Here is a 25,396-nt window from a genome sequence, read left to right on the forward strand (position 1 = left end):
GATTTTTGGGGACTGGGAACGAGTTTTTTGCCAAAACGAGGCTAAAGCTTTGGAGCAGTCTACAGGCCTCCAAAATGATTGGATTTGGTTGAAATTTGGCACACTTGTTCATTGGGTGAATATCTGAGGGCCTATGAATGATTTGAAGCCACTGAAGTTGAGCCCAGTGCGTTGCGCACGTTCGACTATATTGTGCACCGTCCCTTGTTTACTCTGTAAAAACTAATTACCGTAGCTCAGTAGTAGCTAGCACACTTGTTTAATGAAATCTAGGCTCTATTTATTTACAATGCAAAAGTATCTTTAATCAATTGATTAATTACTCATAACTTTCTTTTTTTCTTGTTAGATGAGTCTTTTTATATTATCTTATCTTACAAAGAAAAAATTATTTTTGCGTGCCTAGTAATCCCGATAAACTGTTTCCCGAAATAATTCGAGATTGGAATTAAAACTTGTATCCAAATCATCGCCGGGTGGAAAAAATCGTCGAACCGATTTGAAGTGTTACCGGGGCTGACTAAAAATGTTCTCATTCTTTTCGTTTATGGAATCATATTGGAACAGAATCTTTTGAGAAGATATCTATCTCAAGCGGAAAAGCAGACCATGAGAGTGTAAACCAATCAAGCGATACTTTCTGTTTTTTTTCTACAATTTTGTGAGCTCTGTCAGTATCCTTGAATTTGTTTTGTGTTTTGCTTCTACAGTTTTACGGTTCTATAATCTGCGATTTTTTGAGCTCTGTCAGTATCCTTAGGTTTTTTTTTTGTCTTTTGTTTATACAGCATATTTTTTTTTCATAGAATATAATTATCTTTTTATTTAACCCTATTTTTATCAGGGGGGGGGTGTTTTCCACCAGGCTGGCACTCTTTTGCTAATAGCTCACTGAAAAATTTTTTTAACACTCTGAAAGTTTTTGACTTTAATTATAATCCTAGTAGCAGCATGTATACCAAATTTTACAATTATACACCGACCAGATCAGCTTTTATGACTTTTTTGTGCAGGCATATCATAAAATCCAGCTAAAACCCTGTAAAATCCCAAAATCTTAAATTTAGCATAACTTTTGATCTAGGCATCCAATTGACTTCAAATTTTGACAGGTTTTAGGTATCAATAATAAATTTTCAAAAATATTTTAAAAATTTTCAAAAACTGCTGACGTCATCATAAATGACGTCCTTGTTTTTTGAAAAAAATTACTCATTTTCTGCATGGATTTTAAGCCTTGATTTTAATAGTATATTAAAAACCGGCAAATATGTTAAAGGTATTCCTTTTGGCTTTTAGAAATTCAAAACAGAATTGAAAAATCTCCATTTGTTCAACTTTAATTGCTATTTTATTGAATAGTACTTTTTCATTGGTCAGCGATAATTGTGAAAATTTGTGATGACGTCATCACCTTTATGATGACGTCATGAACCCAATTTTTTTTTTATGAACTCCTTTTAAGGTAGAGAACATTTGTGCCAAATTTCAAGTCCATACCTTTTCTAGATGAAAAGTTATGCAAGGCTGGTGGAAAACACCCCCCCCCCCTTGAGAATACAAAATCCGAAAAAGCCTGATAATAATAGGGTTAAATATGATTATTTCTACATAGGACGAATAGCCATTGTAAAATATGGAAGAGCCTGAAAAAGAAAAAAAAAATAAAAAATAAAAAAAAACCAAAAATCATCAAAAATTTCATTTTCACTTCTTCTTCAAATAGAAAATAACCTCATTCTTCTCGTTAATGAAATCATTCCAATTGATATAGTTGTAACCGTAACCACCATATTTCAACAAAAACTTTTGTTGGTTTTTACGACTGACGAGGAAGAGTTCGGAATTCTCTCCATCGAAATTCGTGATTTGCATGTGAAGATAATAAGAAGATCGATCATCACACAACACGAAGTTGTCGTTGAAGAAGTTGTATGAATGACCTCGAAACTCGTTGATGTTTGTGACATGACTGACGAAAAAATCTCTATCATTATTACGAAATGGTGAAAGTTTGAAGAAAATGTTTTGTTGGTGGAAATAAAGTTTTCCTTTCTCCATTTGTGATGAAAGGTTTTCTAATCTTCTTGCATAATTTGGGATTGATTGTGAGGAAGAAAAAAGTGAATTGATTTCTTGGTCGTCTTTTTGGAATGTGAGTTTTGCCAAAGGTTTGGGATGTGAGGAAACGATAGGCTTGTGTTGCTGTGATGCTAAAGTTTTTACCACATTTCGTGTTTTCTTTGGTGGCAAATAATTTCTTTTTGTTTCCTCAATTTCATTGTTAAATTCTCGTAATTTTGTTTCCACATTTTGAAGTTTGGTTTTTGCGTCTAAGAGTTCATTATTCGTAATGTTCAATTGTTCCTTCGTTGCGTACAATTCATCACTTGTCACTTTGAGAGTTTTTTTCGTTTCTACGAGGTCCTGTTTTGTTTTTGCGAGTTCAGTATTTGCTTGAAGATATTTTTGTAAAAGCAATTTGGTATGTGAAACGTTTGCAGCAGCTTCGTGATCAAGTAAATCTTTTCTCAGCACCTAAATAGATATCAATAAACCAGTTCTCAGGATGCTTAGAGCTCGAGAACCTGGGCTCCAAACATCCGAAAAAGTCACAAGAAATAGACACTACTGCATAAAAAACCGTGACATCTATTATAGACTACCAACTCAGCTCATTACTAGCGATAGGAAAGTAAGATCAAATTACTGTTAGGAGCGTCGCATCTATAGATTTAAAGGGGCAGACTGAAAATATCTATGGCGTGTTATCTCAGATCATAAAATGAATTGACTATATTTCGAGAATCGAGAGATCTAATAAGTATTAAGTCAGGCATGGTGAAGACAGATGTAAAGAGGAAAACGTAATATTACATTCAAGAAAGGGACCTCCTCCCAGGGGGGGGGTATTAGGTTTAGATAATGTCGGGTATGTGCGGAATGAGCCTCCGTAAACCGACCCGAGGTAAAACGGTGTGACAATTTCCGAAAAATGTCCAAACCTTTTAGATTTTTTTGACTTTACATGGGAAATCATGATTTTTTGTAACCCTTAAAGAGACCAACCTTTACCTTTCGCACCATTGAGTTTGAAACCCGAAAGGAATTCTCAACCTTCTTAATGCAAGAAAAAGCGAAGCTTGCAACCCTTTTAGAATGATGGATTGAATCTAGCGCTTACTTTGTTTTCACATGGCATTTCTGGCGTTGGTGGATTTCACTTTCAATATGGCGTTTGTGTGAAATTCACGTGCGCAACGCGTTTCAGATGGGAAATAAGTGGTTTCATTCCCAATCAAAGATTTTCTACTCTAGCCCCTTCAGGACTTTAAACTCAATGGTCGAATTCCCGAAGCAGATCACTCACCTTCACTTTGCATCCAACATCATTGAAAGAACAAGAGATTTTTTGATACAAACAATCTGTCGATTGATGGTGTGCAATCTAAAGATCAGAAGATGAAGTGTACCGTTAAAACTTATGAAAATAATTTATCCACGTAGAGGATTAGTGATTTATTGATGAATATATCTGAGATAGCTTAGAAAGACTTATTTCAATCCTTTTTTAACCAAACACTATGAAAACCTGAAAAAAATCTTTTTCTTCCTGGAATGGAAGTTTGTTTTATGAGCACATAAATGTACCAATTTTCATTGTCGTAGCTTTTCTAGATCAAAAATAATCGAGGGTGATAGATTCTACTCACCTGGGGCTAAAAACATAAAGCTTACGGTTAATGAGGTTAAAATAGAGAAGTACCTGATTCTTTGGGCATACATGTTGACATCCAGTATTTCCACAAATAGTTGGATGGAAGCCACACTCTCCATAATGCTCCTAAGAAAATGATTAATAAAAAAGTTAAAAAGCGATTGAGAACTGTCGAACGTGATAAGCGCACTGGCCTAGATTCAATATTCAAAAAGTTTTCCACGGTCCCTTTTATGAAATTCTGGTTGCGCAAGTAAAGTTATATGTTCGTTTTAACACATTTAGATCTTGACGAGAACCACTTTTAGCAAAATTACAACTAGCTAAAATTATTTTTTTCATTTTCTGAAGTAAACTCCAATCTTTGTCTGAAAAACTCATTTTCCTTGACGGTATAATGGAAAGGAAACACCATGAATAGGACAAGAGTATCTATCTACACTTCTCCGATAACAAGTATTTAACATTTGCAAGACTTGCACCTGTGCTCGTGAAACTTTAATTACTTGATGGCAATAATCGCAGTTTATCTCTTTCATCGGACAATTTTGTTCATGTCGTTGTTTCGCTATACGTAGGACGTGTGCGTCACATCCCGTAAAACGGCACGTTATTTCGACGTATGGACAATCCGTGGTGGCGTGTTGCTGTTGAAATAGAAATAAAAATACCTATATCCGAAGCTAATGAAGATACTGAAAAGGGATATTTCATGTTGAAAGATTCGGCGGTCAATCATTATATGTTCACAAAGCAGCAGATTACCGCATGCTAAGTATGTTATCTAAAAATATATAAAAAATCCAGTGGAGGGTCCTTGATTCTCCAAAAATGACCTCCTCTAAGGAAAGTTCCCTGTACGAGTAGAGTAAGTTCAACGTGTTAAGGTAAGCTTTTAATGATATCGAAACATTGGAACCATACCATAAAATCGTTGATGGCACCAGTCCACGGACACCCTTGTTCATGGTGCTTGCATAAGACTTCCAAATCTTCTGTTACGATTCTATCGATTGCTCCTGAGTAATGTTTCTAAACGCATGATGAAGACAATGTGATGAGAGATGTCGATTGAACAACAACAAACCAGCTACAGTATATCATGGAGGTAATAAAAATATAGATGGAGATACTACTCCTACTATTCTATTGTAATGTATCATTGATAGCAAACTGTTGCTTTGTTGCTTTGGGAAAAAGCCATTAATTTTGCTTTCGCTCATGGGAATACTTGAGTCGAAGAGAATTTGAATAAAATCACGCTACATTTTTAATTTGTTCATTGTGTGATGAAAGTTTTGTTTATAAAACATAAGAAAACCTTGCAAGAATAAGCACAGAACATCGAATTTGAAATGTTTGCTGATCGGGGAATCCTCGGCAAATTTTGTCAATTTTTACATATTTACTAATGACACACCCGTGTCACAGACCCGCTGGGCACCCCCACCCGCTGAAAAAAAAAGTCAAAAATTTTGTCCCCGGGGAAAAAACGGGATAAATTTGCCTCCGGGGAATCCCCACTGAAAACTTTTAATTTTTCAAGATCCCCACTAAGTAGCTCTTCAAAATTTTTATTTCCCCGCTGGTCCCCACTGGTATTTTCTGTCTTTGAAAAATCCCCACTGGATTTCCAAAGAAAATTTTTTATCCGCGGTGAAATTTTAAAAGCCACCGGGTCACTGAGACAGGGGTGTACTAATGCCAACTTTCAACTATATTCTATCAACATTTTGAGGCAGCTGCTATTTTAGATGTAAAGATATTTATAGCAAAAAACCTTCCACAAACAACAAAGAATTCGCAAAATTTGAAGAAGTTTACCTCTCGAAAGTTTCCCGATAGAATAAAAACTTCTTTTAAGACTATAAAGAAATTATTGCTCGAAAAAAATTCGCATTTTACCTAAAAATACGAGGTTTCGTTGGACAAGAATAACTTTACTTTAGTTCTTATAATCTATATCTTGACAGATTTTTGCTATCAAGGATTGGTAATCAAAGGAGGCCGATTTGAAAGAAATTTCTAAAGAGTTTTATGACTTCGCTGGCTATTACTGAAAAGTTGTTACTCCATCTAACTTTAATTACCTCTATGAGTATATGACCCCCCCCCCCCCAAAAAAAAATGAAGGTGGCCCTAAATATAGTCCAAATGAGGATTCTGATCTGTAAATAAGTCGATTAGATGATCTTTGATTGATTTGTTAGTTCAGTATTTATTCTTTAAGGAAAATATGTTAATAGTTGTCTAAAAGAAATTTTTAGTAGCTAATTTAACTCTTAAAATGAAAAAATGTCACATTAAAATCTACAAAAAAATGCATTGAAAATGAAACATCAAGTCTATATGATCTTTGATTAATTTGTTAGTAATAGTTGTCTAAAATAAATTTTGAGTAGCTAATTTAATTCTTAATGAAAAAATGCACATTAAAATCTGCAAAAAACTGCATTGGAAATGAAACATCGAATTTGATCGACTATGCTATAGACAAATCACTAACTAAGAAATAGGCCCAAAGCAAAGCCGACGAAAATTACAAACGAGTTTACAGCCGGTAGAGTCTTTTTCCGTATACCGCCATAACGGCGGCTATTTAATAACTCTGCGCATCTATATTTTCCAAACTTTATTATCCCGCTATAACGGACGATAACATCGTCGTCGCCCAGCCACTTGATGACTTCATCTGGCAGTTGAAGAGTTGACACTATTTGGTGTTACTGCGGTTAAAATCATCTGTGCCAAGCCAAGCTTCATGTTTTGATCATCATCTGAAGTATCTTTACGTTTTCATATACTAACAGGCCTCACTTTAAAACTAGCTGACCTAGCTTATGTGTAAACTAACGGATTCGTGCTCCTTATATTAAGTATCCTAGGGCTTTGTAGATGTCTACGATTCAGACTGCTATACAGGCATCTCCATTCCTCCTTGATCAACGAGGTCAATATCTAAGCCCTTTAATTTTAACGATGATTATTTTGCCCTTTTTGTTTCAAAAATATTGTTAAAGTCATAACTACGAGAATAATTAATTACAGTGGAAATAATTACGATTTTTACCAAAAACGAGGAACGGATTCAATTAGAAGAATTGCAATAAAAGAAACGTATGGAACTCACATCTTGAACTTTATATTCTTGGTTGCAAAGCAAACATCTCAATACATGATTTCTAGATTGAGAAGTGGAGAAAAAATGAATATATTTGATCCAGAGAATGCCGAGTTAAAGCTTTAACCGTTCCCCTCTCCCCTTCTCGTAAGAAATCCAAAATAATTTATATCCAAATTACACGCTTTTTCTTTTATAAGAATAGTGTACTTTGGTTCAGGGTGAGCATTATTCTTATTTTTCTATTGTTCTAAACAATAGGCCTATTGTTTTAAACCCGAAATCTCACCCTGATATTCTTATAGAAGTTATTCTTATAAAAAACAAGAGCCGCAAAGATGCGGATAAATATTTCCTTTACAGATGTTAAAATAATAATTAATGTCCTCAAAAGATTTCAAAGTGCTTTAAATCTCAGATAACATCAAGCAACACAAGTCCCTAAGAATTTCAAAATTCCATTTATGTTATTGTCAATATTTACAGGATTATTCATAAGATGACTGTAGGTTCAAAGCTACAGATCACGGAATATATCCAAGCTGAACCCGACTGAGAACAACAATGCAGTAATCAAATTGGCTGGAACTTTAATTTTCGTTAGGTGGACTTTAAATGGATTTTAGTATTATACTAGCGGTCACCCGGCGTCGCACCGCCAAGTAGCACATCAAAAGACCTGATTATATAATTATTATTTTAAGCGCTGATTTCCAGAAATATTATATAGCCAAAAAGGGCAAATATATAAATGAAAGAATGAGAAAAAGGAGAATATTTCACAGTAAGAAAACCAAAGAAAATTTTATATATTTTCAAAATGAGATGGAATATTTTGCATTATACTTTCATATATAAAATATTGTAAAAAATGTAAAAATAAGTAACTTTTGGAGTTTTTTGAAATAATGTAAGTGCTAAAAAGTAAAAATCTTTCAAAACAGGAAAACAATTTCATATTTTCCGACAGAATGCAAAAAAAAAAATCTCATTTTTATATACTGGGAAACATTTCATAATCTGAAAGAATGTCGATAGGAAAAAATTCCCCTAACAGAAGCCATTTTATGATTTCCAAAAGCATGCTGCAAGAGCAAAAAATGTCACATACTTCCAAAAAAATGTCAGAAAATAAAATAAATTGTCATGCCAGGAAATCACTTGAGTTTTCTTCATTTTTTAAATGTAAGTGGAAGAAAATGTCAAGTTCACGACAAAAGTTTTCCACGTTTTGAATGCACGTGTAAGAAAATCTCCAAATTTATCACAAAAGTTTCCACGTTTTAAATGTACATGCGGTCAACTGCTTTAACATGGGATTGTTTGATATCTGGTCTGTATTTTCACTAACTTGTTAAATCTCTTTGACAACAAATTTGTTTTGATAACTCCACCAAGTTTATCAATCATACTTCCTTTCATAAAACATGTCACGATAACTTTCACTGATAGCGCCGATTGGAGAATTAGAGAACGCCCGCTGCCTAACCGCCTATCGCCTGATGGGATTAACAAATAACACGTTTGTAACTTGCCGCTTGAGTGACGTTAAACGCTCCATCGTTTTGCCATTTTTTTAATACGCCATTCATTAACTCAAATCAAATGACTTTTGAGGTTCGGTGAAATGGTGGCCAAATTGCCGTCCCATGTTTTGTCAGATAGTCCCAAGTTGGAGAAGTTGACGGTAAGAAAATCTCCAAATTCACGACAAAAGTTTCCACGTTTGAAACACACGTTGCAAAAGATCTCTAAATTCACAACTAAAGTTTTCCACGTTTTAAAATGCACGCGGGGAAGAAAATCTCCAAGTTTAAGAAAAATTTTAATTGTACAATTGCTAAAATCAGTTTATCAACCATTCCCATTGTTGCATTGTCGGCATTGCATTCGTTGGGTGCAAACTTTTTTCATATTGCAAGTATGTATAATTTTTCAGGTATAACATGACATGGTCAGATTTATTCACAGTCACTTGCCTTCGTACGATTTATGTAAATATACAAACAAATTGAAGTTAGTTTGTTGTGAAAGTTGATAAAGTGTCCTGTTTTTCCAAGACCAAGCAAGAGATTGTATTATCTCTCAGTCTCTGCTCATTCCATCCAGCTCATTCCAAACCAAACCAACAGAATGTAAACGAAACATCAAATCCAGAAAGGAATATTAAGAAAAGTTCACTATCGACCATTCCTTGTGACAATCGTACAAAAATCATGATCCAACTCAACTCATCAAAGCATAAAAACCAAAGCAAAGAAAAGTAGCGAAAGAGCAAAATTGTTGTCTATTTTCTGCCATCTTTGTTTTGACAGTTAGAAACAAAGCAGTATGGTCCGATCAACAATACGCTTCTGAAACGGCCGACGTTGCCCGATCGACAAGGAGAATAGAGCGCCGTACGGATATTTACCACAGACGTTTCTCGAAGAAATGACGTCTTCCACCTCGAAAAAAGAACACCCTACTGTTTTTACCGCCGGAGCTTGATTTAAAAAGAGACTCATGTACAAACTCACGAAATTGACCAAAACCGAGCGTTAGACTTGGAGAAGAAGAAGAAGAAGGAGAAGAAATTTTACCGTTTTAACAAATATTTCCTATATAGATAGGAAATATTTAACAAGCCGTATATGTATAAAAGTTGCGAAGCGATCCAGAGCCACCTCGATTCGCAAGTTGCAAGCAAAACATTTAGTTCCAAATAATAGGAAAATTTCATATTTTCAAAAAAATACGGAATAACTAAAAATGTTTAAAAGGAAAAAAAACTTTCAAAACAAGAAGCAATTTCATAAAGTTCAACAGTTCAGTAATCTAAGTTCTTTTTTCTGCAATATTCAATTACCTCTTAATCCAAAGTGGTTGCCTTTTTATTAAATTCTAGATTTTATTATATTTAGATAGATTTTATTTTATTACCATTTTATTTTACATTCAGGAAATTGTACGTATGTACCCTCTGAATTATTGAATAGAAATAGAAATAGAAAGATTGCAAGGATAGAAAAATGTCTTGTATATTTGGAAAAAAGTTTTAATCTGAAAGAATGCCCTAAAGGGAAAAACTCCACTCTCAGAAGCCATTTTCCATTTCAAAAGCATTCTGAAAAGTTAAAACATTTTATAAGGCCACAATCACAAATAACTAGTGTTCGCGCTGTCCAACTGACTGATAATATTTTTTTTAATTTTCCGAACACTGCAATACAGTAGCTATTTATTCAAAATTTTCGTTGGATTTGATTTCTGCCCGACACATAGTTTGAAAATCCAATTTTTCTGACGTTTTATCTGCCGACCAAACGATCAATTAATTTCTTAACCTAAAAACGATGCAAACCAGCGCAAAAACCAGTTATTAGTGATGGTGGCTTATTTTCAGAAAAGATATCAAAAAGGAAAAAAAAATTCATACTGTACCAGGAATTATTTCCTTATTTTCAATTAGTACGTAAAAAATTACAATTGTAATCAACAAAAGTTTTTCACATTTTAAACGTGGAAGACAATATATATATAGTTGACGACAAAGGTTTTCCATGTTTTAGATGCATGTCAAAAAAAAAATTATAAGCTCAGGCGAAAATAAAAAAGTTTAGTGTTACCGGAAACCGGTCCAATGACAAAACTTTTTTTCTGACCCGGTCGCAAAAATATATACTTAAATGCGATAAACTTTTGTGGAGATTAAATTTTGCGGATTTCACGAATTTGGGTGTCATCCCCAAAAATCCGCAAAATTAAATCCCATTGAAAATTTGAGTAGGCCTTTTCAGCAAAATATTTCAAAACAAAACTCAAAAAATGTTAAATAAATACTTTTTGAATGTTTACTGGCATCAAAGAAGTGCTAATAATACGCATTTCAACGACCAATGTGATTTGACAGTACAGGCAAAAAAATTGTAAGAATATTGTCACACAATAGTGCCATCCGCGAAATTAAGTCCCCACAAAATATTTCAATTTCGGGGATTAGCCCAACCGCGAAATTTAATTCTTGCAAAAGTTTATCGCATTAAAGTACTATAAATATGAACCATCATAAAGAAAAGCAAGTTGACCGTTCAAGCTATCAAACGTCGTTTTCTTACAGTAGATATTCTCACCCAGTTGTAATTAAAAGTTTGTGCATTAGTACTTGATACATATAGATTACTTCATACTGTTTGTGTACATAAAAGTCATCTTTAAAGTTCTATTTCCAATGATCTTAAAAAGTTATCAAAAATAGCAAAACAAATTTTTTCCAGCAAGCTGCATGTTCTCACGACAAAAGTTTTCCAAATTTTGAACGCATGAAAATTAAAAGTTCATGGTTTGCTACAAAAGTTTTCCATAGTTTAAACCCATTCTTCAAAGATAATTTCATATTTCACGACACGTTTTCCACATTTTAATCAAAACGGAAGATAATTTCAAAGTTTACGATGAAAACTTTTAATTTAAAAAGTTATGTAAGGTGATTTCCGATTGTTTACACCCATATTCAATGTCTTTACGATTAGCTTACTTTTTCAGAGGTTGACATAACATTTATTCATCAACATCACCCATCAGGCCGCCTGGCTGTGGCTGGGGGCTGTCAGGCTGTGGTTGTCAGCTTCAAAAGTTGGAAATAAGCTGCTACCGTATATAATTTCCCCCTCAAAGAGGTTTCAATTACCAGTCGAGTGTCATTGTTGTAGAAGAAGCACCAAGTAAAATTCAATCTATAGTTAATTTAGCTCCAGGTTCAAATTTTTCCAAACAACAAAATGAATGAAGCCAAGTCAAGGAACTTCAGACTTTTTTAAAGCTGCAAGTGTTTCATTTCCAGGCACAACATGGTCAGATTTCTCCAAAAATATTCAGTCACTTGCCCTGTTACAATTCATTTACATGTACAGGCAAAATTCAAGTTAGTTTGTTGTCAAAATTGGCAAACTTGTCCTGTTTTTTCAAGAAAATGCATCTCTCATTCCAAACCAACAGAACTGAAACAAAACATCAAATCCAGGGAGGTATAATAAGAAAACTTTATCATCCACCAGTTCTTGTGCCATTCAGACAAAAAACATGATCCAATTCGACTCTTGAAGCATGAAAATCGAAGAAAAATAACCGAGGAGCAGTATTTGTTGTCCATTTGTTGCCGCCATCTTTAATGTTTTGACGGCTAGAAACCAGTATGGTCTAATCATCGAGACCCTTCCGAGCCGGGCGACGTTCCACGATCTGCATGGAGAATAGAGCACCGCAGGGATGTTTTCCGGCGACGTGTCTTTAAAAATAACGTTGTCCGTCTCAAAAAAAGCCACTCTACTGTTCTCTCGCTCGGAGCTCGATTGAATACGAGCCATGTAGTCAAACACGGAGTTTCAAATTCGAATACGTCAAATTTAATATAATGGAGATAATTTTCTCTATCATTTCCTGGAATATCCTTCATGTTTTATCCCCTTAACATTCATTGTCGCGCGACTCGGAGATACTAAACGTTTTTCCCATCTCCTGCCTTTTAGATGGTTGAAAGAATGGAAAGTTAAAGGTACGCACACACGATAGCAAAACTGCTTCGCTCATGTACATTCGCTTCGCAAAAAGCGTGTATCGTAGATTTCGTCTGAAAAAAAAATCTAAAAAGGCTTGAAACCTACGAAAATGGCAACACTTGATGGGGGAGCAATATGAAAGTGCGCATTCCAAGAAATTTCTCGCTGCTTAGACTCTTTCTCATCTTAATACTTTTCGACAAGACTTAGAAGAAGCTTATTGAGCGCTATACTATGATTGTACATAGTCGGATGTCACAAATTATTTTTAAGATTTATTTCACAATTTAAAACAATTTAACTTTCATTTTCGAAAAGAATGGTAAAATTTGCAAATTGATATATTTGTACCTTCCCAATCTCTCGTTTTCTTCGCCTTTTTGGTCCTCCCACCTCAACAAACAGCTTTTGCAGTACGGATGATGACAAGGCAACTCCGTGCATTCCCTGATCAATTCTTGGCAAATGAGACATTGGCAAGTCGTTGGTAATTTGCCCTTCACTTTGAACTCGTAACCACCTGCTTGAGCTGCTGCCATTTTCTATCTAAAATGAATATATAGAAAAACTGATTTAGTTTATAGAGAGTTTACGACACGGTTAAAACTCTCAAAATACACCTCTAGTTTTCAGCAATTTTTTACTGTACTGCCATCATAAATTCAAATCGTCATGTGACAAAAATTGAAGTTCAAAACAAAGCAGAAATTTGAGACCTTTTTTTGCACACTCTACTAGTTTCATTTTCTGAAAGAGAACAAAAATAAGCGATCCCAGACGGCATACAACGTCAAAACAAGGTCCATGTGACATTCATAACGTCCAAATAACGTTATTTGAACGTTAAAACAACGTTGTGTGCGCTCAACTAGTTTCATTTTCTGACAGAGAACAAAAATAAGCGATGCAACCACTAATCATCAATTAGGCGAAAAGAGATATTTGGATTCTAAAATCACGCAACGTTGGAGTGTTAAGGTTCTATAAAATATTACTAAATTAGCGATGAATTCTCTACGGCAGTGATGTTGGTGAAATATTATTTGTGGTATTTGCCAAACAAGCAAGAGTATTAAGTACTACCACTTAACTAAATACGTATGTCTTCATGTTTATCTTTGAGCCCACTCCTCATAGAAACATTGTCACTTTATTTTGATTTTTTTTTTTAATTTGATATTTTGGTTCTTTTTTTTTCCTGATATTCCTAGAAAGAAAGCATCATATTAAACTGTGAACAGAGATGTTTGGGAATGTGTAAATTCTTCAAAGGACCATTTAAAAATTTATAATTTCCAAGGTATCAAATTGTTTGCAAAACTGCATTTGTCAAATTGTCGTTTGTCCGGAGGGAAACACACACTTGTTCAAGGGACTCTAGGACTCTAGGGTGTAACTAGCACAGATTTTTTCTGTAAAAGCTTACTTGTATTTGGTAGCTATCTTACAGTGTTTTAAGTAAAAGTGATTTGAAATATTTCACGAACAAATTAGCGAACAAATTAGCACAAGATTTCGAAACTTTATTTGGGAAAAGGCTTCGTTATTAAAAATTGGCACACGCCTTTAAAAAATGTGTTGAAATGTTACAAGTGGGTTGAATGGGAAAATAACATTTTATCTATGAAGTACGCGAAATATTACTCCAAAATAAAGATGCGTTTTGTAAAAAGCCTAACTAACGTTTTATGTACAAATGTTAAAAATGAAAAATTGAAATAAAAATGCCTACTTTATAAAAATAATAAAATCGTAACAGGCTCATCTTCAACCTCGTCATCGTGTATCCCAGGCTTTATTTACGTTACTAATGGACGCCAGAGAATACCCTGATGTTGGCTGATGCGAGTTCCCCCTATCATAGGGGAACTTCTAAAAAAAATACGTCATAAAAAAATCTGACGTAAAGGCCGGTCTCCACTTACGCGCTCTGCCATCGCACCTTTTGCCTTCAATCCTTTTTGCTTGGAAAGAAGATTACGTCATAAAAATGTAGCGTGCGCTCGAAAAAAAAGTTGAACACATTTCAACTATTTTCAACTGTTACGTCAGATCGCGCCAATGGAATTACTTCATTTTTCTTTTGACCAATAGGGTTGAAGCTTTGCTCGAAAAAGTGCGATCAAAGCGCGCGCAAGTGAAGATCGGCCTTTACAAAGTTACATTGTAATTCAATGGTTTCAAATCCAGGAACAAATGAAATCTGACGTTTTTTGTTTGAATTACGTAATATCATGCGTTCAAAAAACAGACAATGCCATTATCTAGCGCTATTAAGTAAGCATAAAAAAGCTGATAATACACAGAGAACGAGGTTGGCTCATCTTTTGGCATCTCAGAGATTGAAGGGAAAATTCATACCCACCCTATGTTATAAAAATCTAAAACTGACATCAATGTCATTAAAACACTCAAAGAGTCTGAATATCTGAAAAAAAGTTTGAAAAACCCTAAAATTTCGTTTTTTTGAAAAAAAATATTTGGACTGCTTCAAAACAAAACTAAAAAAATCCTTAAAAATATAATATAATACAAAGCTTAAGAAATGTACAAAACTAAGAAATATCGTTTTACTAATAAAAAGTTATTAAAAACGCTAAACTAAAATATCTCCTACAATTATAAACCTTTCACATGAATTGTACCTTACCAACGTAATCGAATAAAAAGCAGTTTCAAAACAGTGTTATAAGATAGTACCTTTCACTGGAAAAAGGAGAAAACCTCTCCGTTCATCCATTCCATTTTAAAGTGGACTCTCGCTAATCCGAACTTCTATTATTCGAACCTTTCTATAATTCGAACTCTTATTTTTTATAATTAGAATCACTCTGTAATTCGAACAAACTAGACTCCCTGTTCGAGTTCGAATTAGCGAGAGTTAGCCGTATATCCATACACTGACTGGACGAAACAAGGGGGTCCACAAACTCCCTGAGGTCTACCGGGTGCACCAAAAATAAGTATACAACTTTGTCGAGATACTGTGAGCGTCAGGATTTAAATTTTTTGTTAATTCTTTTTTCATCGCATAGAGGATGCTCTAACTTGAATTTTGAGCTATCATACCTTAGGTTTGAAATAGTAATTCGAAAATTATTTAAGAAAAACTGACTTTCTTTTAATGTCGAAATTTAAAAAAAATCATCAAAAACAGCGAGCAAACTTTTCTCTTGTCACTTACCTTCTTTACACATAAAAATACCAAAAAATGCAACTGTGTTCATCAAAACTCGTTACGGAATTTAAGAATATGGTAAAACAAGCTATTCCCATGTGGAAAAATATTTATGGTAAAGCTGAAAAAATATTTTGGAAATCTCCAAGAGAGGTGTGGTGTGCTATGTAAGAAAATTTTTGAAAAAATAAATCACCATTCCTCAACTAGTTGCTCAAAGAACTTGGGTCTGCATTGAGTTTGCTGGTGTTGGAAATATTCATGACGTGTAAATAAGATGGACAAACCGTTGGCAAAATATAAGATAAGAGAAAAAAGAATCAAAAAGACAATGAAATTGTGTTTTTGTCATTTTGTCTTATTTATAGCGTGATTGCTGTTTTTAATGATTTTTTGAAATTTCGACATGGAAAAAAAGTCAGTTTTTTTTAAATAACTTTCGAACTACTTTTTCAAATTTAATGTATAATAGCTCAAAATTCAAGTTAGAGCATCCTCTATACAATAAAAAAAGAATGAACAAAAAATATAAATCCTGAAGCTCACAATATCTCGACAAACCTGTATACTTTTTTTTGGTGCACCCGGTAGAAAAACTTTTTACATTTTCCCAGGTTCTTTTTGCCATACACCTATATTTTGAGCTATTTTTTTTATTTTGCCAACCGCACTTAACGGTATAAAGTCGAATTTTACCAAGTGCAATCGAATCCTCTTTTTTTCCACGGTTTATTTATAATTCGAACCTCTATTATTCAAATCCTTTTATAATTTGAACTCAAGTATTACCCCCTCAGCTGGGAAGTCGTATAAATTTCTCTCTATAATTTGATTATTTCTATAATTCGAAGAAAATTTTTAGTCCATTATAGATCGGATTAGAGAGAGTCAACTGTATAACTGCATAATTTCAAGAATTTTTGGTGCCTTGAAAAGGTTCGTTCACCCTTGTTTGTATGGGTTTAGAATGGAACAGTCCATTCAAAATACTTAGATATCTCACAAAGAGTCAAAGGGCTGCACTGAAGATCATTGTAACAGCACTTTCGAAAAAATCACAAACAGTTATCGATAGCTTTCCAGAGTAGATATAAAAAACGAACGCAAAGCATTCAAAAAATCTTAAATGTTCAAGCGTCCCCAGTAAAAACAAACAGAATTGTAACAAAATGTCGAACAAAAGAAACGAGTTTTCATTCCATTCACAGTTTCAATTTCAAATTGCGTTCCATTACCTTCTTCATTAAGACATCAAGAGTTTCCAAAGCATTGATCGAAACAATGAAATTCGTTTTATTGTTTTTTGAAGCTTTTTGATTGGTCGAAATCACATCGCGTGATACAGATGGTGCTTTCTGACTGGTCAAACCCAAATCACGTGATGGTGATCCTTGCTCCTCATTGGATGAACTAGTGCTTCGTTTACGCATGGACCGTGTAGAAAAGTCGAAGTTGTAAACATTTTGCTCTGAAGAAAGAGAGTCGACGAGCAAAGAAACAGCACGGAAGCATGATTGATGACGGCCACCTGCTGGACGCTTCTTGAGATTGCTTGCCTGTTCATCTTCGTGGTTGTTGTTTTTAGTGGTTGTGACCGTGCTGCTTTCCGTTGCGTTCTCCGTAAAAACGTCATCAACGTCTCTAGATGTCTTTTCCTTTGAAGACTCCACCATTTCTTCTTGAGGTTCATTTTCTTCTTCCGTGTCGGAAAAAAGCTCGTCCCATTGGTCTTGTGAGATGACCATTTGTCCTGATTGGTTGTTCGAAGGATCGATGTCTTGTGATTGGTTAATAGGAGGTTTGGCGACTCCTGATTGGACGATGTCGGAATTTGATTGTTCAGATAGATTGTACTCAACAGAGTTTTCGCTTGCAGTTTTAGTGACAGTAGAGTTGATTTCTTTCTGGTGAAGAGACGTGGGACTTGAGAGGTCAGGCGATGTTTCTTTACTCGAACCGTCACCTTCCATATTGAACGATTCGTCATAAAAACCGACACGTCGTGATTTTCGTTGAGATCGTTTCGATGTAGATGTTGTCTGTTGAGTGTCCAAAGGTTCTTCGAAAGTTTCGTCTGTTGACGATTTTGGTCCGGGTTTGGGCGTTCCACTTGCATTCGGTTCACCAAGACGTGCAGAGGTTTGTTTTTCCCCGTCTGCGGATGATTTGCGATTTCGTTTGAACTGTAATCTTGGGGAGGCATCGGGTATCTTAGAAATCTGTTCTGTTTTCTGTTCTGGGGAAGACGACGTGATACATGGATTATGGGTTTTGGCTTTTCTTCTTGGTCGTAGAGAGTCTGGTTGATAAATTTCTTCTTGCGTGGGTAGTTTAGGTTGATTGCTAACTGTACTATTGGGAAGTTTCGTTTGAGGATGATTCTCAATTAGACTAGCGTTCTGTTCATTCTTCTCCACTGATTGTTTAGGCTTCCTTCCTCGTCTTTTTTTGATGGGATGCAGAGCTAGCGATTCGTCTACTGGTTTGTCGGTAACAGATTTAGACGGTTGATCAGTTTCAGGCGACGCGTTTGAACTTCTTCTTCCAATACGTTTTGTAGCGATGTCCTTAGGTAAGGGTTTCGTTTCTTTGTTGGCGTCTTCAACATTGAAAGCTTCGTTTGATAGAGAGTTTCTTCTGCCTGTTCGTCTTGTAGAAATGTTCTCATATTTTTCTTTTGTGTCTTTAAGAGTAGGCGATTCATCTGAGAGGGAGTTTCGTTCAGTTTCGTTTGATTGTGGACTTGGCGTTGAGCAGCTTTCCTTTTTACGACTACGAGGACGGCCACGAGAACGTACCGTTTTTGCTTTTTGCTCACTGTGGTTTAAAGGCCCTCGTGTTTGCTCCTCGTGTGCTTCATCTTGCGTCGAAAGTCTCAGGTCCTTTTCGTTGGGCTGGTTGCTAGCTTCCTCAGCGAGACTCAAATTGATAGCTTTTTCGACATCGAGTAGGTCGGTGGGAGACCAATCATCGTAATATGTATGATTACTTCTTTTACGTTTCGGGTATTTTGATGCATCTAAATCATCCACAGTTTTACGTTTGGATGGTGACTTCTTTTCCATTTTGTTGTCAGCGATGTCTTGTTTTCGTTTTGGCGAGCAAATTGGTTCCTTTGGTTTCTTGACGTTCTTTGATTTCTTGATGTTCTTACGTGTCGTGACCTCGTTAATTTGACCGACCTCATTCTTTGTGGTCTGTCCATACGATTGACTGGTATTGTTCACTATCTTCTTTACCTCGTTTTTGACCACTTCCCCTGGTTTGACAGCGCTGCCCACCAAATCCTTCTTGATGTCGACGTTTGGCGTTTGTTGATTCATTTTCGAAAGAAAATGTCTTCGTTTAGAAGGATGCATCGGCAGCTCCGGCTTTTTCTCCAACTCAGTCTCCCCATTCGTTGCTTCGTGCGATTCCTTACTCTCATTTTCGACACCTCGTTGGTTCAGTTTCATCAATTTCATGGACAACCCCTGCTTCTTTTTCCCTTTCCCTTTGAGACTAGGGATCTTTTCATCCCCTTCGGAAGATACTTTTAATGGAGTCCCATCCTCCAACAGTTCGTCTATCCCTGGTAAAGGTGGCAGAGGACTCCCTTTGAAGAAGGGCGATTCCATGGAAGTCTCATCTAGTAAACTGTGGTTCGGTTTCAGCATTGGTGACCAGGACCTGCGTGGTGGGTTAACTGTTATGTTACCCTTGGAAATACTTTTCATTCCTTGTTGAGTTTCAAATGGTTGGGAGGAATCACTTTTGTTGGGTGTGTTGTTAAACGTGCCTGATGAGTCGTCTTGTTGCATTGTTGTTGTTTCGAGTGATTTGATTGGCTGTTGTGTTGTTTCGAGTGATTTGATTGGATGCGCAACGCTTGATGATGGTGGCAAATTGTCTGTAAGAGGAGTGTTAGGAAGAGTGCTTGCGTCTATTGAGCCTTTATAAACGGTATTCTTCATGTCTTTCAGGCTGTTATTTTCGGTTTGATGGTTTTTCAAGTCATTAGTTTGTGAATTTGATGTATCTTTTGGTTTTTTGATCGATGACTGAACACCTTGTTGTTGGGTTTTTGAAGGAATTGGAGAATTCTGAACGGACTTTGAAGTTATCTTTTTCTTTGTTGATGATTTCGTTGTTTTGGTGGTCTTCGCAGTGCGTTGAGGTGTGGTTGAGTCTGTCGTTGTGGCGGTAGGTGTTGTTATGGCGGGAGGTGTGGCGGAGGGTGTTGTTATGGCGGAGGCAGTTGTTGTAGTTGTTGTGGCGGGAGGTGCATCATTAGATGATGGAGGGGTGGAGGATGCTGACTCAGTTGTAGAAGGAGAAGAAGTTTTCATTCTGTTTAACATACGCAACCGTGGGTGTAAGGGAGGCGTCGAGATGGATTTTTTGTTCATCTCCTCTTTCTCTTTCACCTTGGGCGCGTCATTCGTTTGCACTACTGGCGTTCTCCTTTCTTTCGTGTTCGGCCGTTCATTAGATTTATTCTGTAATGGTGAAAAAAAATCATAAAATGGAGAAGAAATATCGAAGAAAAGATCAACAACCTGGATTAAACTTTGTAAGATTTTAAGTGCTGGGTGAAAAGGAAAAAAAACAGACCTGTACCCTTAATCAAAGTGAAAGTATTATGAATAATTTACTGGGTGAAGCATGTGAAGGGAAACAATTCTATTCAAATCTCATGTTATGGAAGGGAGAGCATTTATAAGTGAAGTATACCAATTTCGATGAAGGGGAGATTGCAAAGTCCACGTCCTGAAAAACAAAATGAAGATGGATAAAACAACCATACAAAAACACTGTTGAACGTTCACTTTCAACATCCGGGAATCAGTGTAAGCAAAATTCTCTTCAAAGCGTAATATTAATAAATGCTAAGAAAGGCGGCTTTAAAATTTCAATTTTCCGAAATTTCTAAATAGAAACATTGAATATTTGCACCGCGGCTTTATAAAGCTGCTTGCTGACCTTACAAAAACAATGCAAATCATTTACTTTGACCATACACATTTTAATCCTTATTCAACATTTCTGAACATCGTAGCGTTCTAAATTAGACCAATTCAACTTTAAATGTGCTTAATGAATTCTGTGAACTTGACATACGTGTTCTGTCTTTTTGGGATCCGCTTCTTCGATTTTTTGAGGCGATGCCAAGCTGTAGCTGTGTTCACTCTAAAGAAAGAATTTTCACTTGATTAATAATTATAGCTGTTGTTTTTGTTCAAAATCAGATGAAATGGAGCATGATTTTCTGTTTTCTCATGCAACATAAAGCAACAGGCCCGGTGGAACATACGTAAAAGAAGGGAGGTTGAAAGCTCAAAATTTGCTAGGAGTTGGAGAAAAAAATCACATAGGCTCAAGTCTCCCACTCCCCGCTTCCGACGGCCATGAGCAAGGAGATGACAACTAAACTTCAGAAAAAAGGGTAACGCTGTCTTACCAAGACTGGTGAGGTCTTCTCTTCTGAAGGTTTTAGAGAGGATGTTTGGGAATCTCCCATCGTTGTTTGCACCTGAAGCTTAGCTGATATTTTCTTTACTTGTGATGGGTCTTTTGGTTTAAAGGAAGGAGAATTAGTTGTTTCTTTTCTCTCGGTTCGCTGAAGTGTTGTTTTCATTGATGGAGATTGACGTAAGGGAGATGAATCAGTGTACAATAGATGTTGATCTGACAACTTTGTCGTTGAATTTAAATCTTGTTGTTTACCGCCAGGCTTCACCAAGGCGCCTTTCTGTTTTGATGTCTCCCTTGGTAAACCCTTGACATGTGGTGATTCCGTGTTCTGTGTAGTTTTGGAGTTCTCGTTGAGTAGTTTCAAAGCGTCAGTTGGTATTTTTATTTGTTGATTGTATTGCTTAACAGGAGGAGTTTTTTGTTTCGGGGATTTTTGTTGGTTCAATAGATCCAATACACGGAACGAGCTGTTGAGTGGATGTCCTCCTGACGCTGACATTTGTTGCAAAGGTGAGGCTTTGATGAGCGGAGAGTGCTGCTTTGAAGCTGGCGATGTCATTTCTTTCTGTCCTGTTATCAATGGACTGTTGACATTAGCATTGGGACGTTTTCGATCTACATAATGCGTTGGTGCTTTGTCATTTCTTCCTTGTGGAGGCTTTATGTTTGGTGTTTCCGAAGTGTTAGCCTTCGGAGGTAAGTAAGCAGGGCTTGATGATAAGTATAGATTCAAAGGTGATTGGCTATTTACATTTGGACTTGGGGTGTATTGTTGAGCCCTCTGTTGATGGCTTGGAGTAGAAGGCTTGATTGAATGATGTTGAGGACTTGCGAATGATAGCTGCTTAGGACTTGCCGTGTCTGAAAGTCTTGAGCTAATTAAAGACTGTTGACCCACTTTACGATTAGGAGTTGGAGGATTCTGTGAGGTTGTTTTCTGCATGGGACTTGATTGAGCATTGGAAGGTGTTGTAGGCTGTTTGTTGCCAGCTTTCTGTGGTGGTTTTGATACAATGACAGTTTTTGACATTGATGTTCGAGTATGAGGGCTTGATAGAAGTTGGTTGATAGATGGAAGCATCTGCTTGGTATTGGCCGGAGAAAGATTCTGCGCCATTTTCAAGATATTGGTGTTGGAAACCGTACGAGCTTGGTTTTGGACGGTTGTTGTGAGAAGATGCTTTAAACCTTCTGTAGAAAGTTCTATGGCCTTCAAAAGTGTTCTTGGACTCTTTGCCAAATCTCTGTTCTCGGTTGAGATTTTGACCGGAGTTTTGATGGTCATCATTTGTTTGGGATTGCCGACTAATGATTTCTTAACAGTAGGACTTGGCATCAATGGTGGTGGTCCTGCATTTATTGGATTTTGAATTGGATTATGCGGGTCAAAATGTTTGAGTTTGGGTGGTTCAGTTTGTTGAGATTTTGGAGGGTTTACACTCTGTGTTTTAGGGCTTGCTTGTAAAGCTTGTTTTGGTTGTTTTGAATGCGGTGAAGCCTGCTTTGAACTTGCGGTCACTGCTGATTTGGCCAAGAGGGGTTGTGTTGAACTGACCAGTGATGAGTGTACAGGACTACCAAAAGATTTTTGTTTATTTGAGGTAGTAGGTGGTTGTTTCGGATTTTGAAGCAATGAATTCTTTACCAGTATTTGTTTTCCCTTAGAGTCGGGCTCCATGGATGAATATTGCTTGAAAGAAGAAAAAAATAGTTCTAAAGCTGTTTTTTCAAAGGGTGTGAAACAAGATTTTAGAAGCACCAATAAAAATATTCATAAAAAGAATTTGAGAAAACTTAAAAATAAAGGGAACATTATATGTATGAAAGGCAACTCAAGTATATTTTCATTACATAGAGGCTATACCTGCAGGAAACTTTCTGTGACCTTGACACCACAATAATGAATACACTCATTGTACGACAACCAACATGGTTTCCAATGCACTTCAAACTGTAATTGGCCATTCTGAAAAATAAAACAAAAAAGTTTTATGAGTTACAATTTTTGATTTTACTGAGTTCTTTCGTTGTAAAGGGGAAAATATTGGAAAATAATCGTAAATCATTTTATTGTTTTTTTTTACTTTTGAAAGTCGAAGAAACATGGAAAAAACGGGTATCAACTAGCAAAGACTTTCACCACTGAACCAAACATAATAAGTTACGACACTGCATGTCAAATCTTGTCCACTTTTTTAACATTACGAACACGGCCCTTTGTAACCTTGGCAATGACCTGTTTTAAATTTAATTGAAAAAGTTTTCTCCTGATAAAGTCACTAAAAAACATATGCCCTTATGAATGGTGAGGAGGAGCCACAGCAGAAAAAATTGAGCAAACCTTGTCCATCCTCATGGATGCAATCTTCTCAACTTGCAGCATGATGATTTTCACAAAAGAATTTTTTCACAGGTATTATGTGGTTTTGTAATCAATTTTCACATTTTTTTTGCTGGAAAGAAACAAGTAGATAAATGATTATTCTATGAACCCTGTCGACTAATTCCCATAAGATTTGTTTGCACATGGTACCAAGAAAAAGGGCAGACGAAAAACAAATGGGTTTAAGTATTTCATTATTTCAAAACAAAAGTTTAATTTCAAAACTTTTTAAAAAGAACCATCACACAGTTGATCATCACATAACGAACGTATGATTAAATTTAATTTCATTCTCTATTATAAATTCACAAAAAAACTATAAATATTACAAAAATGTAAAAGATAAAAATTAGCCAAATATCATTTTTCTTTTGCTGACACCAGGTTATACTGAACCAATAACTAAGGTATTGCAAGTGATAACATAAAAGAATTATTTCACTTGATAGAAAATACAGTACTTATTATATTAATAAGTAGTTTTTTCAAAAAGTCACTTTTCTTTATCACTTTGCTGTTGTTTATTGCAACTTTTTAATCAACTTAAACACATTTTACACAAGTGACAGACAGTGAGAAGATAATTTTACATTTACAAAAAAAATAGGTATTTCAACCACCAACTAGGAAGTCTTCTTTTTGACATAAACTTCTTTGGAAACAATGTCTTTGCATTTCATTGTAACAAACATTTTATCATCCTCAACGTGTCTTTCAATAGTAGCAATTGGTGTTTCTTCATTCTCAAATCGCATCTCTTGAATAACTCTTCGTCCACTTGTTTCAAATATTCGCCCAATTTCCTTTCGCCCTGATAAAGTACGATCAGGGACAAAATCTTCATTTATTGCCATTGGATAAACAGCGTTTCGCATTGAAGTGTATGTTTTCTTTGTTATGGTTTTCTTGTCTTCAGATAAAACAAATTCAACATCAGCATTTGGCATTGTTGAAATCATTGTTCTAAGAAACCATCTTGCTTCACGACAGACAAGAAATTTATCGAAATTTTCATCTTTTGATTGAAGGGACCACATTCCATTGGCAAGGTCTTCCATTTTATAACTGTTCAAAAATATTAAGAACAAGCTGGATGCTTTTGAGCTGGAAAAAAATATTTCTGAAACAGAATTAAGAATTTTAGAGTTAATTCCTAAAACAATTAACCCTACAGTATAACATAATTTTAGACACCGCTAATGCAATACACTGTTTAGTAGTGTCGACTGCGCACGCCAGCGCACGCGTCCAAACAATTTTCCATTGTTTTGATTTTAGCGACAGCAGGAAACTTCACTGTCCCTGTAAAAAAGAACAGCCAGCAGAGAAATGGTAGGTAAAAAACTCCTTTTAAATCATAACTTCTTTTCCTTTAAATGAATTTTTGTGAAATCTTCCGGAGAGATCCATAAAATTATCATTGATATCATATTCAAATATCTAAATCATTCCCAAACCTTCCACAGTACTAAAGTGCGCATTGTTACCTACCGCCTCTGCAGTAAAGCACCATGGAGATTGCGAGACTGCTGAATGGTGTATTCAAAATTCCAGAAAACATCAATTACTCACACAAATGAAATAGTTAACAACAAGCTATAATAACAAATTCACCTACACAGATAAATGAAGCTTTTGAAGCCACTGAATCATTTTTAAATAGAACCCAACCCACTCTAAGAAGGACACTCCAATCACTCCAGATATTATTATCGAGAAACCTTCAAATAAATTGTTGATGGAATATACCTTGGAAGGACTAATTTCCTAAAATCCAAATTCAATGCGACTTACAAAACGCGCCTTTATCAATTCGCAACTCTGTCCACCATTTTAAATGAGTTAACAATAGATCCGAAAGGGCCCTCTCGTCAAGGAAGATCATTTGCTTTGGTTGTCTGGCTTTGGTAAGTAGTAATGTTTTGGATTGTTTTCAATGGAAAATGGTAAGAAACTTAAGTTTACAAGAGTCATTTAGTTTTTGCTGGCAAATAGAATGTCGGGC

General features: G+C 35.7%; 3 protein-coding genes across 3 annotated transcripts; all 3 read right to left on the reverse strand.

Moving 5' to 3' along the window:
- Nucleotides 1–1,679: 1,679 nt before the first annotated feature.
- LOC136808430 (TNF receptor-associated factor 2-like) lies at nt 1,680–13,047 on the reverse strand. Its single transcript, XM_067064966.1, has 7 exons — nt 12,728–13,047; nt 6,849–6,900; nt 4,643–4,750; nt 4,201–4,365; nt 3,767–3,844; nt 3,371–3,448; nt 1,680–2,538 (listed from the first exon to the last, which is right to left on the reverse strand). The coding sequence occupies exons 1-7, from the start codon at nt 12,913–12,915 to the stop codon at nt 1,708–1,710; spliced, it is 1,500 nt and encodes a 499-aa protein (XP_066921067.1). The 5' UTR covers nt 12,916–13,047; the 3' UTR covers nt 1,680–1,707.
- Nucleotides 13,048–16,661: 3,614 nt separating this feature from the next.
- On the reverse strand, nt 16,662–23,463 carry LOC136808433 (serine-rich adhesin for platelets-like). Its single transcript, XM_067064968.1, has 6 exons — nt 23,350–23,463; nt 22,873–22,974; nt 20,995–22,698; nt 20,655–20,723; nt 20,268–20,303; nt 16,662–20,032 (listed from the first exon to the last, which is right to left on the reverse strand). Exons 1-6 carry the CDS (start codon nt 23,389–23,391, stop codon nt 16,757–16,759), a joined length of 5,229 nt encoding a protein of 1,742 aa, XP_066921069.1. The 5' UTR covers nt 23,392–23,463; the 3' UTR covers nt 16,662–16,756.
- Nucleotides 23,464–24,014: 551 nt separating this feature from the next.
- LOC136808456 (fatty acid-binding protein, liver-like) lies at nt 24,015–24,449 on the reverse strand. The gene has a single exon (XM_067064988.1). The coding sequence runs from the start codon at nt 24,447–24,449 to the stop codon at nt 24,015–24,017; it is 435 nt and encodes a 144-aa protein (XP_066921089.1).
- Nucleotides 24,450–25,396: the final 947 nt, after the last annotated feature.

The sequence above is a fragment of the Clytia hemisphaerica genome, unplaced genomic scaffold (genome assembly GCF_902728285.1).
Source record: "Clytia hemisphaerica strain Z4C2 unplaced genomic scaffold, Clytia hemisphaerica genome assembly, whole genome shotgun sequence".
In the NCBI taxonomy this organism is placed as follows: domain Eukaryota; kingdom Metazoa; phylum Cnidaria; class Hydrozoa; order Leptothecata; family Clytiidae; genus Clytia; species Clytia hemisphaerica.